Below are 18,718 nucleotides of genomic sequence, written 5' to 3'. Positions count from 1 at the left end.
GACAGGCCAGGGATGGGGGAGGGGTCTCCGTGGGTGACAGGCCGGGGATGGGGGGAGGGGTCTCGGCGGGTGACAGGCCGGGGATGGGGGGAGATGTAAACACATAAAGGGGGGGTGACCGCGGGTTCAGGAAAGCACGCGGATATAACATTTTCCTTACCTGTGGGAGCGAACCCTACCCGCCTCTCCCGCCATCTTTCCTCCGGAAGTGCACGCCCACAGTTACGTCATCACTAAGCAACAACAAACCGACTTCCGTGGCTACTACCCTGAATAGCCCCGCCCACAAATTATGAGTGTCTTAAAAGATCCGCCCACTTTAGATACGTCAAGTTCTGTCTAACCCCGCCCTCAGCATCATGGGAAGCTCCGCCCACTCACCCATGAACAGCGTGGAAAATGTCCTTTGTAGAGCACACAAGCTAATGAAGATTGAGAAGGAATCTGGCATACAAAGATACTTGTATAGCACCATTCATACCTGTGTTATAGTGCTCAGCCTTCGCACAAGTTTCATCAACAAAAGAGCAGTACTGCTAAAAAAGACCTACAAGACCCTGCTCAGCCAGCTGGGGAAAGGCGCCAATGATGAGATGAAATAAAATATTCACAATATTTCCTACTACCTTCATGGGTTCCTAAAGAAGGAATCATCATGCATCATTCTTACCCTTCGCGAGGAAGTTCAAAATAATTGGATGGAACATCTGTTGGAAAACCCGGAGAAGCATGGAAAACTGATCCGAGCTTCTGTGGAAAACTAAAAGTTCTGGTCCATGGAAGGAAATCTACAGCTACACGAAGAGCTTGCTAACCCTTTACAACAAGCGGAGCGCCTACATGGCGGCACTCCGGGGTAATAGCAAGGAGCTAAATGCCGAGGAACACAAGCTTTTATTTGGCAAAATGATCGGCCTGCTTCATACAAAGCCATCTTTAATTCTGCTCTGACCTGCATACGCCATTCACTGGATCAATATCCAGAACTGGAGGACGAGATAAAGACTGAGCTTACAAGGCCGAAGAACAGGAAGCTTCATTACCATCTCTTCCCGCTCGTCTCACCATTTCTAGAAGACACCAACACTCAGCTAACGGGCTTCAAGCTTTTGGGTGCTTCCCAAATCTATATGTGGCTACAGCAGCCCGATGCTTAAAGAGCTTCACAAACTTCTGCCCATTCTTGTGTTGGGGGTCCACAGGACCCCGACATATCATTAGCGGCAGAGACTATATCAGATCCTTCCACATTTCTGCAACTTCCAAGATAAAATATCACTGCTATGCAGAAGAGCGAAGATGTTCCAGACAAGGACAGAACGCCTGGGCCGCCTCCACAGAATACTAGAAAGGAATAATCTATCATTTATAACCAGCCATCTTATATTGCAGTGTTTCCCAACCTTTCTTAGTCGCGGCACATATTTTACAATTAGAAAAATCCCACGGAACACCACCAAAAAGTCAGACTTTTTAATAGATTGGAAGTGTTAAAGTCCAGATTAGAGGAGCTTGATTTCAGCTCAACAAGTTCATGCTGAAGAGCTAATTAGAAAGTTTCACAGTGAAAATTGTAAAAAAAACACTTGTGAAGGGTCCGGAGACCCCTCCTTGGGGGTAATGTTAAGAGAACAGCACAGGGGAACTCCCCCGGCCCATTCCCTCTGCAGCCCTCACAGCAGCGGAGGAGTTCCAGGAATTAGTGCTTTGCCGATTGCAGGATCCTTGATTCCCTTTAGCTCGGTATTCCCTGCAGCTGGTTAGCGGAATATTTCCTGAGTGATCCCTTATAGCCTCCCGGCTTTCACATTCCAGGTTACACCTGTGTGTAAGCAATGGGTCAGGAACGGGCAATGGTCAGCAGTAAATCACACGAGGATCTCTCCAACACAGATTAGCCCAACTAAACGCTACAAAAGGCACTGGAATCTGGCCCAGGCTGTCCTGGACTAACCTGTGCCTCTGCTTGTGCCTACTCGCTTTGTACCTGGTTTGGTGGACTGATCACCCCGTATGACTTTGGCTTCCTACTCTGGATTTGCCTTGTAGTTCTTGTACCGCTTAATCTGTAGGCCCCTGGTCCACTGCCAGCCCATTCCCAGACACCATCCTTTGCGCATTAAGTTCTAGGGGCAACCGTGTGCTGGGGACCTTACGTTACAACAGGCCAAAAGAAAAAACTGCCCATCGCCATGGAGGATTTCCAGGAAAGAGTCAAGTCAGGCCCCTGAAGGGTGGCATCAACCAACTTACACACTTACCTCTTCCTTACTAAAGCGCAGGCATCTCTCTCCTGCGGGTAGTTCTGATTCTGGGCTTTATCAGTTTCATCCAACCCGCCGGCCAATCAGAAAATAACCTGTTAATCCTCCCTGGCTATTTAGCTAGCTCAGACACAGTACTCCGTGTTCATGCAACGTGTCTCCATTAGTGCCGAGCCCCCTAGCGCTGCTGAGCAGTTCCTGTACACCTGTTGCTTGTTTCAGTGTTTCCTCGCTCCAGCGTAAACCCCCCATTGCTCAGCCTATTGTTTCCAGGCTATTCCCTGTGCTGTTCCAGTGTTCCTGTCTGTCTGTGGTCATCCCTGTGTCTCCTGTTCCTCCTGTTGCTTCCAGTGTCCCCTGTGTTCCCTGTGTCTGCAGTGGCCCTGTGTCAGTGGCATTTATTTCCTGGATCCCTGGTATTTGACCCCTGGTTTGTGACCTGACCTGTCCCTAACTGCCCCTGAACCTAGTCCACCTCTCTCTCGGGCCGAGGAGCCCATGCATTTGGCCCTGCTCCTCAAGGCTGTCAGCCACAGAGAGGTTGAGGACTAAAGGGCTCTGTTTGTACTGCGGAGAATCCAGCCACTTTGTGCGATTCTGCTCCTGGAAAAAGTTGGGAAACTTCAGTGTCTGGGGGGTCCCGGGAAACCCCCCAGACAAGAAGATATTTCCATTCAAATCTGATTTGTTACCTGTGGAGATTTCCTGGGTTCAGGGTTTCCACCTAAGTAATTCATTGTCTGGGAGCAAAGGGTCACTAAGTGGGCCCCAACCCGACGAGTTTCGCCCCTATGGGCTTCCTCAGGGGATAAGGAGACCTTAGAACTATGATGATAATCATTTCGGTATTCATGATAACTTCAGACATAATAACCTTTATGAATATTCAGTAATAAATAATACATATAATATAATATAAAACTGTATACAATGTGAGGATTAAACCAATTAGGAAAAAGCATTATGTCGTTTGCCAGTCCAAGATGAACATTCCAATCAAAGCAGTTTGGATGTTCTATAGCGGAAAGAGATATATAGGAAGAGTGAAATTGTAAACGGGGGTACAAATGTCTGACTTGGATGCCGCTTGCAGGGTGCGATTATTGCTGACGTGATGATGGGATTTCTTTAACTTCATAGAATACAAGAACGGAAACAAATCTGTTAATAATGCGAATAAAAGAAAAAAGGAAAAGAACCTTTTATGTTTCCCAGAAAATATTGGAATAAAAACTAATTAGATTGAGATAAAGTACTCACTGTCATTAAGGAAGTGTAGATGGGATTTGAATAAAGTTATATATTTGGTAACTATACCACGCATGGGCAGTGGAGCAGAGCAGGATAATTGTGAGGCAAGCAGAATACAGCTGGGAGGGGATTAGGTGTAACCTCTAATCCCACCGCTAATATTCACTAAGCCGCCCGAGTTGAGGCTTTAGATTGACGAAAGTGTATTCAGAAATATAAGAGGAATGGGGGAATTGTGTTAAAAGGGTTTGAATAAAAATCTAGGCGGGAGTTTAGTGACTGATACCATGTAAACCTACATCAGGATATGTGGTGAGGAATGTAGGATAGATATTTTGTATTTCCTATATATATAATCACTATACACAGAATATAAGGATACTGATTAAACATACCTAGGATAGAGGTTATTATTAAAAAGACATAAATGTATAAATGTCAGTTCAGGTTCATTGGTGGCAACACTGATGGTGAATAATAAGGTCAAAGAAAACATAGGAATGAAAATTGTAGATTAAAGGAAGAATAAAACAATTAACAAGGAATGCTGAGGAAGTAATTGAGGTTTATAATTACATGAAAGTGATTATAGAATGGTTTATTGGAAATCACATTGTTTAACCCTGGGGGGGGGGGGGGGGGCTCCGGAGCCGCAGGTTGCAGACCCCTGGTCTAGGGGTTTCAGAGTAGTGGCTAATGTGTCTCGTAGGGATGGTGATTTTTGGTAGGTGATGTTTGGATAAATTTTGAAGTACATGGGTCACTTGTAAGGATGTGCCGGTGATTTCTGAGTATATTGTTGATTTCTTGATGTTGCTCACTGAATGTTGTAATTAACCTAACGGTATCCTCGGGTGTAGGTTTCTGTTTTGGTGTAAAAGAGTTTGGTGGTCGGACATAAGAGCTTTTTGATAGGACTTTTTAGAAGTTTCCGGCCATAACCTCTTTTGAGGTGTCTGTCCTTAGGGGTTCGGGATTCTCTGTTAAATTTCCTTTAAGTCTGGTATTGTGATAACGGAATGCTGCGTTTGAGAGCGAGGACACTTGTCATATGCAGGATTGTGTTCCCTGCCGTGTCCTACCTGTATACAGAGGTGTCAATGTTTCCTGTCGTTCAGATATAAATATCTAAAAAGGGAACGTGTTCAGGGTGGTGAATCTGAGATTATACTCCATGTCTTGTAATTCAATGAAAAATTCCATAAAAATGTTGTCTATGTATCGGTTGTAATTTAGGATGTATTGTTGGTATTTTTGGAGTTTGGGAACAGTTTATTTTCCCAGTGGCCAGGATAGGGGTTTGCATAAGATGGGGCACAGCGTGGTTTACATGGCCAATGTTGGGTCCCTGATCTGCCATGGTGGGTTTGTACCCAGAAGGGCCACCAGGTAAGGTTGGAGTGGCCCACAGGAGGCCCCAGTCATTGACCCCTCCAGTGAGATTTTTTGCCCCCTTTGTTGTGTTGTGCTGGGCCCTTCCTGCTCCTTTTCCCCGGTGGACCCCAGACCCCTAAAACGGGATACTCTGATGGTCACATGATCACAAGGTGGAACCTTCCGTGATTTGTCTGAAATTGTCAAGCTGCAAATTCCTCCGGTCGTTGTGCGGATTCAGAGATTTATTTTTGGCCAATATAAAAATCCCCAGAAAGATCTTCAAGCAGTCAGCAGAAAACGTCGGCAGGAACGGTTTCATCATCCCCGGGTATAAATAGAGGTTTGGAAATCTATGTGAATCTGTACTGAGTGTGAATCACATGGTTCTTCATTTCACCCATTCATACCAAAGCTTATAACTCGGGGTCCCTCCGCCTCCAAAGGTGGGTAACAAGTACAGGACATCCCTGTTCAGGTACGGACATAGGGAGGGGCAAAAGGTGCCCCTGTACAAGGGCCCCGTACCATCCGGTAGGGGCGGATTTTGGAGATGTTGCGTAGGTGAAAGTGACCGGACCTGGAAATGTTCTGAATATGGGGGGTAAATGAGAGGGCAGAATGGAAGGTGATGCCGGTGGGGGGGGGATAACGGTATTAATGATTCATACAGAGAAGTATTGCTGGATTTCATTGGCTCCTCCATTACAATGACAGATACAACATCCCAATAAGAAGACAAAACAATCTCTTGTGTATGAGCGAAGTTGTCGCAGCAATCAGATCCGTCCTTATTTTCCGCCATTTTAGCTGGAGATCTTTAACGTTTTGACTTTCCAGGGTGATATTTTGGTCGGGTTTCTCGGTTCCTCTTTTGTCTGAGATTGTAGAAGCAAATGCAGAAATGAGGAAGAGAAACATGGCCGTTAGTTTTCTCGGATGGTTTAGGAGATAAATTCAGAACAGAAACCACGACTTGATTTATTTATTTCATATTTCTAGACGGCTTCCACCTGCGGATATCCAGCTATGGCGATGCCTCCCTCAGGAGGATCCATGAATATTTCCGGGATGATCTGCTATGTGTGTTGGAGAACCTGGACCCTCATGTCCTGAAGAGAGAACTTTATTCCCAGGAAGTGTTAGGAGCGGAGGTAAGAGAAATAAGAAATAGAAATACGGTGCAGGGAACGTGTCCTCAGATTAATATTAATATAACGTCTGGCATGATCACACACCTGAGCCATCCCTCTGCTACCTGTGCTACCTGTGCTACCTCTGCTACCTGTGCTACCTCTGCTACCTGTGCTACCTGTGCTACCTGTGCGAGTGACATCTCTCATAATCGGCTATAAGTGCATACAATCTCTGTGTTCCAGGTGTATCTGTCCCTACAAACACACGATTCCTCCTCATGTCACATCTTGTTAGCAGACATTTTGCAGAAGGGAAGAGAAGCTGTGATTGGATTCTGGAAATGTCTGTACGCGCTGAGCGATCTCCACCCTCATCCAAACTTATTGGCCGTTTTGGATGAAATTGACAACCGAGGTAACCAGGGCTTTGTGGTGAATATTCTGTAACTGAGATGATTCCACCTGTTTGTAGTGAATGTTTCTGTCCTGATTGGATTCCCATCGTTGGGAGTTGTGGGTCTGTATTAGATTACCAGCGGGTTGGGTTGTCTGGTCAGCCAAGGCATACAGAACCCCAGAACTTTCATACCAGCATGACCCCATAAATGACCACAAATCATTGCCCGAGGTCATGCAATGTGTAAGAGAACAGGAATATGATAGCCGGGGTGAACCAACAATCTCATTACGTGAACCAAATCTTCCCTACTTTGTACATGGCAGACCGAAGTTATGAAGTAATACAGATATTACCAATGACAGGCAAATATCAATCACCTGATGATATTAATAAACAGCTAGGTACCCTGGGAATAGTAACAGTTCTCCCATTTGATGATTGATAGGCAGATTCTAGTTGAATAGGGGACAGTTGCCCATTTCCCGTTTTGGTGGCTCCTCACCCTTCCATGGCCATTTCTCTGTTCTTATTTTCGTGGTGGCCATGTGGAGGGTTCAGCACTGGAAGCATGGTGTGCTCGTCCCGATCCCGTGGACGATGGCATCTCTCCATTTCTCCCTTTCACACACACAGACCCCCTGCCCACCTTGCCCTTTTTGGACACATAGGGGGTAGGTTGGGGTTTAGATGGGCTTAGTCTAGCACAGAACTCTTTAGCCTTGTGAATAGCAGGCCATGTGATCCAGGTCACCCCTGCATACAATGTGCTGCAATAAAAGTAAAGCAAACCAAAACATTAATGGTGACAGGGAACCCATTCCTTTAAAAATTTGAATTAAATGATGAAGATCCGCCATCTTTCTTCTTCTCATAGGGGAAAGTCTGGTCACGGATATTCTTCTGGATGAACACGGACACACACTGACTCCAGAGCTGAAAGGTAAAGACACACATGGCCTGATATATCAGAATATAAACTATCATGGGAGAACCTGGGTGATCCAGCAAACCTGGAATGGCATTTGCCAACTATGAACAAATGATTTTCATTCATTTCAGGTTTGCTTTATATTCTATATGGGAGGTTATCGTGGAAAAACAGAAATTGCTGTAGGTGATTGTGAGGATTTCCAATGGCGATGTCCTGAAGACATGGAATGTCCAATCAATGGACTGGTAGAGATGGGTAGGTTAGTACTGGTCCTTCTATGGCCTGGGCTGGTGGGACATCAGACTCCTCCATAAATGGTGGAAAGTGAATGACACTGCCCACATTAGTGATATCCCAATCAGCAACCAATAATTATGGGCCCCCTCCAGTTTGTTATTGCTAGGGCCCCCGTGTCTGTGGGCACCAAAGCAGTTTTATTATACGTAGAGTGCTTGTCAGTTAATAAACATGGACACCAGAGCTGGTTTTCTGTATCTTCTGTACTCATACTCAAATCAGTTCATAGTCTGAACTGTAGGTTCCCCCCACAATCCTAAATCCTATTTTACCCCAAATTATATGTTTTTACACGCAGAAATTCAGAATCAACACAAACAGCATCTGATGAAGAAGACCGAGACTCTGGTGGAGCACCAACCTCCGGGAACGACCATGGAAGCACAGAGTTTCCTCATCAATGAGCGATATGTGAACCTGATTGTGGTCTCCACTGATCAGTTCAGGCAGCGACCTCAGAATGAGCTGATACAGACCGGGGTAAAACACGAGGAAATTTTAGAGGAAACACAAACCGAACTGGAACACATTTTCACCAACAGGTTGTTCCGCTGGAGCCACCAGGCCCAATGTGTGCCACATGCAGTAATGGTGAGCGGAGTGCCGGGAATAGGGAAGACCACATTGGTGCAGAAGTTTGTCTTCGATTGGGTGACCGGAAAACTCTACCAGAGATTTGCTTTTGCCTTCTTCTTCAGATTCCGGGATCTTAATAGACTGGGGGAGGTCAGCTTGGAGGAGATGATTCTTCAACAATATCCATATCTGGAGAGTCAGATTGGAAACATTCTACACAATCCGGAGAGACTTCTCTTTATCTTTGATGGCTTAGATGAAAGTATTCACCAAATGGATTTTGGATCAAGTAAACTGTCCAATCCAAAGCAGAGGGCAGATTTTGGAAAAATTGTGGTCAGTTTGGTCAGGGAGGATCTTCTGGAAGGTTGCTCTATACTGATAACCAGCCGACCAACCCGACTGGCTTCAATCAATGTCGACGTTTTCCAGAGAATGACGGAGATCATGGGATTTCTTCACGCGGACAGACTCATCTACTTCGAACATTTCTTCGGAGACAAAGAATTAGCAGAAAAGGCTTTTCAATATGTGCAGGAGAATGACACGCTCTACACTTTCTGTTACATCCCATCATACTGCTGGATCATCTGTACCGTATTATCCGTTTGTTTCAGAACCCAACCAACAAATAACGACCAGCTGATGACATCATTGCCCAAAACTGTGACCCAACTCTTTGTGACATTTGTCTCCAACCTACTGGCCAATCACAGCCAGAACAATGATGGTGCTCAGGAGCTGCTGACGTCCATTGGTTGGATGGCAGAATTTGGCGTCTTGAATCATATCATTGTGTTTGACAGGCGCCATCTGAAGTCGTTCCATGTGACAGATGATAAACATCTCTTTTCAAGTTTCATTATAGAATCTGGCCAAGCCCCCGATGTGGATTACACCTTCATACATCTCACCCTTCAGGAGTTCTTTGCTGCTTTGGTACATTTTATTACCTACAATCCTGACAAATTAAAGAAGACCCTTGAGAAGGCCGAATCTTACAAAGATGGCCGTGCAGAAATATTTCTCCGTTTCCTCTGCGGTCTCTCAGACAATTCTACGAGATCCCTATTGACATCCCATGTGGGGGCATTGTCTGCCGAGGCATCCAAAGATGTCATCATCTGGCTCCAGAACAAAGTGATGAATCAGCAAAAACCTAACAAATCTAATAAAGGAAAGGGGGAACTTCTTCACATGTTCCATTGTCTCCATGAGAGCAGGAATACGGCTCTGGTGACACAAAGCATTGGATCAAACAAAGATGTTGACTTCTCCAACGTCCCCCTCTCCCCCCTGGACTGCTTTGTGTTGTCCTTTATCCTTCAATGCTGCATGAAGACAGAAGAAGTCAACCTAAATTCATGTAATATCAAGAACGAAGGGATGAGGAAACTTGTACCAGCATTACGCACCATCACAAAATTCAGGTAAATGTCAATTTTGTCTTCAATCAAAATTAAAGTTAGTGCTGTCCTTTAAAAGAACTTGTAATCATTGGGGTGCAAACTATTCATTAGTAGTCACTGGGGTCAAAATACTCATAAATAATCATTGGGAACCAAACTACTCATTGATAATCATTGGGGCCAAACTAATCATTGGTAAACATTGGGGCCAAACTACTCATTGGTAATAATTGGGGGCCAAACTACTCATTAGGGTCAAACTACTAATTTGTAATCATTAGGTTCAAACTTCTCATTGGGAGCCAAACTACTCATTGGTTATCATTTGGGTCAGACTACTCAATGGTAATCATTGGGGATCAACTACTCATTGGTATTTATTGGGGGCAAAACTACTTATTGGTAATCATTGGGGCCAAACTACTTATTGGTAATCCATGGGGTCAAACTACTCATTGATAATCATTGGGGGCCAAACTACTCATTGGTAATCATTGGGGGCCAAACTACTCATTGGTAATCATTGAGAGTCAAATTACTCATTAGTAATCATTAGGGTCAAACTATTCATTGGTGCCAAACTTCTTAATATTGGTAATCATTGAGGGCCAAACTACTCATTGGTAATCATTGGGGTCAGATTACTCATTGGTAATCATTGGGGTCAAAAATACTAACTGAAAATCATTTGAGTCAAACTACTTATTGGTAATCATTAGGGTCAAACTACTCATTTGTAATCATTTGGGTCCGACTAATAATTGGTAATCATTAGGGTTAAATGGCTCATTGGTTATCATTTGGGTCAAACTACTTATTGGTAATCATTGAGAGCAAAAATTCCTTTTGATAATCATTAGTGTCAAACTACTCATTGGTAATCATAAGAGTGAAACTACCCTTTGGTACTCATTGGGGTTAAACTACTCATTGGTAATCGTTGAGGGCAAAACTACTTATTGGTAATTATTGGGGTCAAACAACTGATTTGTAATCAGTGGGGGCCAAACTAATCATTGGTAATCATTGGGGGCCAAACTACTCATTGGTTATCATTGGGGTCACTGAGGCCACTCCACTGGCCTATCTGAGTTTTATGACACCTGGAGACACAAAACTAGAGGGTCTAGAAGGATGTTGCTTGTCAGATCAAGGAATTTGTGATAAGGGGAAATATATGAACCTGGTCTGTTAGAGAGACAATTTCCAACAAAGACATTTTAAAAGAAGACAATTTTATATTTTAAGGGGAGATCAGGAAATATTATTATCCCCAATTTCACACCAATGATTACCAATGAGTAGTCTGACCCCGATGATTACCAATGTATACTTTAACCCCAATGATTACCAATAGGTAGTTTGGCCCCCAATGTTTACCAATGAGTAGTCTGACCCTATTAATTACCAAAAAGTAGTTTGTATCCATTGGGGTCATACAACTCATTGGTAATTATTGGGGTGAAACTACTCATTGGTAATCATTGGGGTGAAACTACTCATTGGTAATCATTGGGGTGAAACTACTCATTGGTAATCATTGGGGTGAAACTACTCATTGGTAATCATTGGATACAAACTACTTATTGGTAATCATTGGATACAAACTACTTATTGGTATTCATTGGGGGCCAAACTATATACTGGTAATCATTGGGGTCATACAACTCATTTCCCTGTATTTCTTTTCTCTTTCACAGTCTAAATGATAATAACCTGACACACAGTTCCTGCACCCACCTAGCATCGGGAATTCGAGATAACCAGAACCTGAGGAGTCTGAACCTGTCTGGGAACAATCTGGAAGGTCCTGAACTTTGGGACCTGATGGAGGCTCTGCCAACAAGCCGGATGGAGGAATTGGAGTGAGTAATCTACCCACAAAGTCAATGTTCTGCCCAAAATCCAAACCTGCACCCTAGTTCTGCAGAGGTGACATTGGAAGCCCCTGTGCTACCCCAATTGTTAGAAATCAGTTATCTTTTCATTGATATAGCAAGTGGCCATACACAGGGAATCTAATGCTGCAGCAGATAACTACCTGACACCAACATCCATTTATGGAAAACAACAACTGGCCCCAACACTGATCTGTCATTCTTCATGTACATGGGGAGGTAATCCCAGATTTGGTGTTAGGTAATTGTCCCAGTGAAATGTAGACTTGTAGTCACCCCATTGGAGGATTTGCTCAGAATATGAAATACGAAATATAACTCAAGTTATATTATTAGCAAACCTTCCTGTCACACTTACCTTTACCTCACGCTCCCAAGCTTTATTACTTTCGCCCATCCCGCCGGCCAATTGGGAAATAGCCTCTTAATCATCCCTGGCTAATTTGCTTGCACAGCATTCAGCATTCGTGCAACGTGTCTCCACTAGTGCTGAGCCCCCTAGCTCTGCTGAGCATTTCCTCTATGTCACAGATTCCCACAAGTCCAGGTCACCTGTGCTTCTTTCTTGCTTACCTTCCTTGCAGCACCATCTCTGCCTCTGGATCCAACACTCTGTTTACCTCCTGCTCCAAGTCAGGTGAATCTCTGTCAGCTACTCCCTTGCTTTAGAAAACCGAGTATTCAGCAGATGCGCTCCCTCTGCTGGCCAACACCTAAATAACACCTGAGACCATCCCAGCAACAGCACTCCCTCTGCTGGTGGGATTGATGCCTGCGGCTCACTTGATCCATGTCCATCTCCCCTAGGAAGTGACCTGGCAACAGAAAGTTGCCTGAACAAGGAGTTCCTTTGGCTCTGCTTCCAGGTTACTGTTGTTTATCTCTATTGTTCCCGATTCTCTGTGTACCAACCCTGGCTCGTTCCTGACTACTCCTGCTTGCTGCCCATTCTGACCTCTTGCCTGTTTCCTGACCATCCTTGTTTGCTGTCAGTCCTGACCTTTCGGCTTGTCCGACTACCCTCCTGGATTTCCCTTTTGTACTACGCTTCAGTCCCTGCTTGTTGGCAGTCACCTGCCTTGGCGGGCACAGGGGCTGCAACCTGGCAGTAGCTTGCTGCACAACATCCTCACTTCTAGAGGCTCTGGAGAAGACCAAGCTACTGCTTAGACCCTTCGCCCAGTGCACGTTCCACCCACAGGGTGGGTGACACCGTGGGTCCACCACTTTGCCTTGTGGAGCCGTGACAGTTGTTCAGGCCATGGACCCCACTGACATTCCTCTACCTGATTCCATGCAGGACCTGCGTAAGTGGATCCAGAAACAAGAGTCACTCCAAGTTAAAGTTGTGGACTTTCTCCGGAGATGCGATGAACGCCTTAATGAGCTCCAGTCAGCCATTAGCCAAACTCCTGCCTCTACAACTACAACCCCAGCTCCTGTACCTGGGATTTCTGTACTCGCTGCAGTGCCAGCCGCTTTGCCACCACTTGCCTACATTTTGGCTTCCAGCCCCCCCTCGCTACTTCGGGGACCCCAAACTCTGTGGAAGATTTGTCAACCAGTGCCAACTTCAGTTCCAGTTACAGCCCTTGAACTTTCCCACTGAACGTACCAAGGTAGCGTTTTTTTGTTTCATTATTGTCGGGAGAGGCACTTTGCTTGGGCTTCGCCCCTCTGGGATAAGGGGGGATCCCATCCTGGGAAACTTTGGTGCCTTTTTGCAGATATTCCGCAAAGTCTTTCATGAACCTGGCCGGGCTTCTTCAGCAGCTGCAGAAATTTTGAGCCTACGTCAAGCCTCCTTCTCGGTAGGTCAATATGTTGTTAGATTCGGAACCTTGGCCTCCGAACTGGAATGGAATAATGACGCTCTGGTGGCAGTTTTCTGGCAGGGGCTCGCAGGGCATATTAAAGATGAGCTGGCCGGTCGTGATCTTCCTCCTACCCTGGATGACCTGGTGTCCCTTTGTGTCCGGATTGACACTCGCTTCCAGGTGTGGGCTCGGGAGACCCAGAGAGTCCGGAGCCCCATTGGGCTGGCTCCAACGTTCCAAACCCCCCCACTTCCTCCTGTGGAACCCATGCAAGTGGACTATGCCCGTCTTTCGAATGACGCAGACACCGGAATTTCTGCTTGTAGTGTGCAGGAGAGGGCCACTACAAGAACGAGTGTCCCGTGAAGGCCCCAAACCCCAGTTCCTAGGGAAATGGGGAGAGGGCTCTCTAGGCAAACCTACTACCTATTTTTCCTCTAAAATAACCTTCCCTGTCCGGATCCCTTCTGATAAACACCAATTCTGGACCCTTGCCTTCCTGGACCCTGGCGCTGCTGGGAATTTCATTAATCAACATTTAGTCTCTGAATACAATATTCCTCTAGTGCCCCTATCTAAGCCACTGGTAGTCTCTGTGGTCAATGGCAGGGCTTTATTGGATTACATCCAGCATGCCACAGTACCATTCACCATGAAACTAGGGGCCCTACACACAAAGGCAATTTCCTTTTTGGTGGTGCCCATGATTATTCATCCTGTCCTGTTGGGGCTACTATGGCTACGCAAACATGCCCCCATCATCGAATGGACATCTGGAGACATACTCTCTTGGAGCAGCACATGCTTTCGGAAATGCTCCCTGTCCGTCAGGTTTGCTTCTCCGCCACATGCGGTGTCACTGGGCTACCCAAACAATATTGGGAATTTCAGGATGTTTTCTGCAAAGGCAGGCTGAGACTCTACCACCACATCGCCCCTACGATTGTGCTATAGATCTCCTTCCTGGTGCCTCTCTTCCCCAAATCTATCCTGTCTCTATTCCGAAGACCAAAGCCATGTCTGAATATATTCAGGAAAATTTGGCGAGGGGCTTAATTTGTAAATCTTCTTCGTTCAGAAAAAGGATGGATCTCTACGTCTTTGCATTGACTATCGGGGTCTCAACAACTTCACCGTTAAGAATAAATATCCCTTGCCTCTGATTTCTGAATTATTTGATCGTTCCCAAGGGGCGTCTGTCTTCACCAAACTTGATCTGCAGGGTGCCTACAATTTAATTTGCATCTGCAAGGGTGACGAATGGAAGACAACCTTCAATACTCGAGATGGCCACTATGAGTATCTTGTCTTGCCATTCGGACTCTGTAATGACCCTTCGGTATTCCAAGACTTCATGAATGACACCTTCTGGGACTTGTTATATGATTTCATGATTGTCTATTTAGATGATATCCTGGTGTACTCTAGGGATCTATCCTCTTATTAAGACCATGTCAAAATAGTCCTACAACCACTTCGGCAAAACAGACTGTACGCCAAGGCCGAGAAATGCCTTTTTGAGTGCCCTGAAGTTCCGTTCCTGGACTATATCATCTCTTCTGATTTTGCGGTTTGCGGATGGACATTGCCATACTCACTGGCATTCTAGACTGACTGACTGAAGCCCATCCAGAGGTTCCTGGGCTTTGCCAACTATTACAGACAATTCATCCATGACTACTCCTCGCTTGTGGCGCCCATTACTGCTATGACTAAAAAAGGGAGCAATTGTAAAGCCTGGTCTTCTGAGGCTTTCCAGACCTTTAAATTGTTAAAGGAAACCTTTGCCTCTGCCCCTGCGTTGGTGCGCCCAGACACTTTTCAGCCTCTTTTCCTGGAGGTGGATGCCTCTGTTGGTGTTGGTGCCGTGCTGTCCCAGAAGAATGCTTCCGGCAAGTTAAGGACCTGTGGGTTCTTTTCTAAGAAATTCTCTCCAGCTGAGAAAAATTATGCCATCAGAGACAGGGAGCTTCTTGCGGTCAAGCTTGCCCTTGAAGAATGGCGCCATTTGCTGAAGGGAGCTCTCCAACCCGTGACCATTTTTACAGCCCATAAGAACCTACAATATCTTCGGACTGCACAACGTTTGAACCCCGTCAAGCCCGCTGGGCTCTGTTTTTCTCAAGGTTCTATTTTGTTCTTACTTATCGGCCGAGCCCCAAAAATGTAAAGGCAGACACCCTTTCTCGTTCTTTAGAGAGGGAAAATCCTGAAGTAGAACAAGCCTTCATTATAGACCTAGCTCAAATCATTCCCATGGCCCCAGTCCAGCTCCTTCGAGTTCCACCAGGGAAGACCCTTGTTCAAAAAAATCTGCGTCCAGTGGTCCTTCGATGGGGGCATGCCTCTAAGTTTGCTGGGCATCATGGGCAACGGAAGACCTTTGATCTGATCAGCCGTAGATACTGGTGGACGGATCTGAAACAAGATGTGAGGGACTTTGTAGCCACATGTACCGAGTGTGCCCGACATAAGGTGCCACAGAAGCTAAAGGCCCATTAATTCCGCTTCCCACTCCAGGACAACCCTGGTCACACATCTCCATGGATTTTGTCAACGACCTTCCATCTTCTAATGGTTTCACTTTTGGGTTGTGGTTGATCACTTCTCCAAAATGGCCCATTTTTTCCTTTATCAGGTCTCTCATCTGCAACGACGTTGGCGAAGATCTTCTTCAAAGAAATTGTTCGCCTACATGGTACCCTCCCACATAGTGTCTGATCGCGGAGTACAATTCACTTCCCCCTTCTGGAGGGCCCTTTGTTGTCAGCAAAAGATCCAGTTAGACTTCTCTTCAGCCTATCACCCTCAGACCAATGGGCAAACTAAAATGATAATCAGGCGCTGGAACAATACTTACGTATGTATATCAACTCCCAGCAGAATGACTGGTCAGAACTCCTGCCATGGGCTGAACTTGCCCACAACAATAGCATCAGCGAATCCAAAGGGTTGTCTCTTTTTTTTCATTGTTTCCCGTCTTCATCCCTGTATTCCTGCCCCTGTCCTTTTCCTGTCAGATGTTCCAGCTGCTGTCGCTGTCCCTGATCAGCTCCAGCAAGTTTGGAAGAATGTCCAAGAGGCCTTGCTACATTCCTCGGCACGCTACATAAAATGGGCTGACAAGAAGAGAGCTTCTGCTCTCCAGCTGTCCCCTGGTGACAAGGTTTGGCTTTCCACCAAGCATATTCGCTTGGCCTTCTCTCAAGTTTGCACCTCGCTTCATCAGTCCGTTCCCCATCTTGTCCCAGGTCAACCCTGTCACTTACAAGGTAAATCTGCCTCCATCCCTTAGGATCCATACAGCATTTCATGTTTCCCTGCTTAAACCTGTTGTTCTAAACAAATTCTCTGAGGAATACATTCCGCTGGGTCCTGTTTCTGCTGCCTCGGAGGAGGAGTACAAGGTTGAACAAATCTTGGATTCCAGGCTTGTCTGAGGTTGTCTACAATACCTGGTCTATTGGAAGGTCCAGAGGAACGCTCCTGGGTCACTCTAAAAGACCTCCATGCCCCCCTGCCTACTTAAGGAATTCCATGCCAGATTTCCTAACAAACCCAGGGGGGTTCGGGGGAGGGGGGCCCCTAAGAGGGAGGCTACTGTCACAGATTCCTGCAAGTCCAGGTCACTTGTGTCTCCTTCTTGCTCACCTTCCTTGCAGCCCCCTGCTGCCAGCACCATCTCTGCCTCTGGATCCAACACTCTGTTTCCCTCTACTCCAAGTCAAGTGAATCTCTGTCAGCTGCTCCCTTGCCCCAGAGAACCAGGGTATTCTGCAATGTGCTCCCTCTGCTGGCCAACATCTAAATAACACCTGAGACCATCCCAGCAACAGCACTCCCTCTGCTGGTGGGATTGATGTCACTTGATCCACGCCCCTCTTTGTTGGCAGTCACCTGCCTTGGTGGGCACAGGGGCTGCAACCTGGCAGTAGCTTGCTGCACAACATCCTCACCTCTAGAGGCTCTGGAGAAGACCAAGCTACTGCTTAGACCCTTCGCCCAGGGCACATCTCCACCCACAGGGTGGGTGACACCGTGAGTCCACCACCACACCTGTTGGTTAATTCTGTGTTTCCTCTGCTCCCGTGTTAACCCCTTGTTACCCAGCCTGGTATTTCCCTGCCTGTTCCCTTGTGCTGTTCCAGTGTTTCTCTGTGTCTGCAGTGACCCCTATGACCCCGTGTCACTTTTGCCTCCTGATGCTTTCTGGGTCTCTTGTGTTCCCGGTGTCTGTGGTGGCCCATGTGTCTCCTGTCACTTCTAGTGTCTCCAGTGTTCCCCGTGTCTGCGGTGCCTTCCATATCACCGGTGTCTATTTCCTGGATCCCTGGTATTTGACCCCTGGCTTGTGACCTGACCTCGCTTGCTTGCTGCCTGCCTTGACCCTGGTCTTCCTTGACAAATCTTCTGCTTTGTGATTTGGTACCGTAAATACTCCTGCCCATCCTGGTGTGCCCAAGGGCCGCAACCTGGTAGGAACCAGCAGCCCCACATCGTCACCACTAGGGGCTCTGGAGACGACCTGGTTACTGCTTAGACTCTGTGGCTTTGCCCTTCTCAAGGCTCTCATCATTCCTGTGCAAGCCGTAGCGCCCCCTAGAGGCTTTGTCTCCTCAAGCATGACACTTTCCATTGATACTTACCTGGTTGGATTACCTAAGATGGTAAAATGTGAACCTACCTGGTGGGTGATAAATTTACATCAGTCTAATAAAACAAACAAATATATTAGAGCAATCATATAAATCAGACTTCCGATGTATTCCTGAACCATTTCCTGCTCAATGTCTTCTTCCTGCACAGAATGAAATATACAAACCTCACTCACAGTTCCTGCACCCACCTGGCATTGGGAATTAGAGACAACCAAACCTTGAGGAAGCTGGTCCTGAGCAGCAACAAACTGGAGGGCCCCCATCTCCGAGACCTGATGGAAGCGCTATGGACAAGTCACATTGAGCAGTTGGAGTGAGTACAATGATGGCGGAGCCGTTATATTCAATTCTCTATTATGAAACGTTTGGATGGAACAGAATATTTGCCTGGAAATGTTTTATTTTTATTATTATATTAATAAACGGGATTTATATAGCGCCAACATAGTACGTAGCGCTGTACAATAAATAGGGGTTACAAATGACAGATACAGACAGTGACACAGGAGGAGAGGACCCTGCCCCGAAGAGCTTACAATCTAGGAGGTGGGGGAGGTATCACACAATAGGAGGGGATATGGAATGGTGGGAAGTAGTGAGGATTAGGAGACAGAAGAAGACGGGTAGGTATTGAAGCATTGGGTTTTGAGGGTTCTTTTAAATGAGCGAAAAGTAGGAGCAAGCCGAATAGGACGAGGAGACCATTC

At 46.1% G+C, this 18,718-nt stretch overlaps 1 protein-coding gene across 1 annotated transcript in view; it reads left to right on the top strand.

The window, feature by feature from the left end:
- Positions 1 to 5,875: 5,875 nt before the first annotated feature.
- The window catches only part of LOC140327937 (NACHT, LRR and PYD domains-containing protein 3-like), a gene marked incomplete at its 5' end in the record, with an annotated part of 14,392 nt that continues 1,549 nt past the window's right edge, over positions 5,876 to 18,718 (top strand). The window contains 6 exons of the mRNA XM_072407185.1: positions 5,876 to 6,043; positions 6,269 to 6,440; positions 7,300 to 7,365; positions 7,952 to 9,659; positions 11,339 to 11,503; positions 18,160 to 18,324. Of these exons, the coding sequence (XP_072263286.1) occupies positions 5,876 to 6,043; positions 6,269 to 6,440; positions 7,300 to 7,365; positions 7,952 to 9,659; positions 11,339 to 11,503; positions 18,160 to 18,324 (2,444 nt within the window). The remainder of the gene's footprint in view (positions 6,044 to 6,268; positions 6,441 to 7,299; positions 7,366 to 7,951; positions 9,660 to 11,338; positions 11,504 to 18,159; positions 18,325 to 18,718) is intronic.

Source organism: Pyxicephalus adspersus, chromosome 4 (assembly GCF_032062135.1).
Source record: "Pyxicephalus adspersus chromosome 4, UCB_Pads_2.0, whole genome shotgun sequence".
NCBI classification, from domain to species: domain Eukaryota; kingdom Metazoa; phylum Chordata; class Amphibia; order Anura; family Pyxicephalidae; genus Pyxicephalus; species Pyxicephalus adspersus.
The sequence above is the reverse complement of the archived record's forward strand: the minus strand, read 5'-3'. Positions and strand labels throughout refer to the sequence as shown.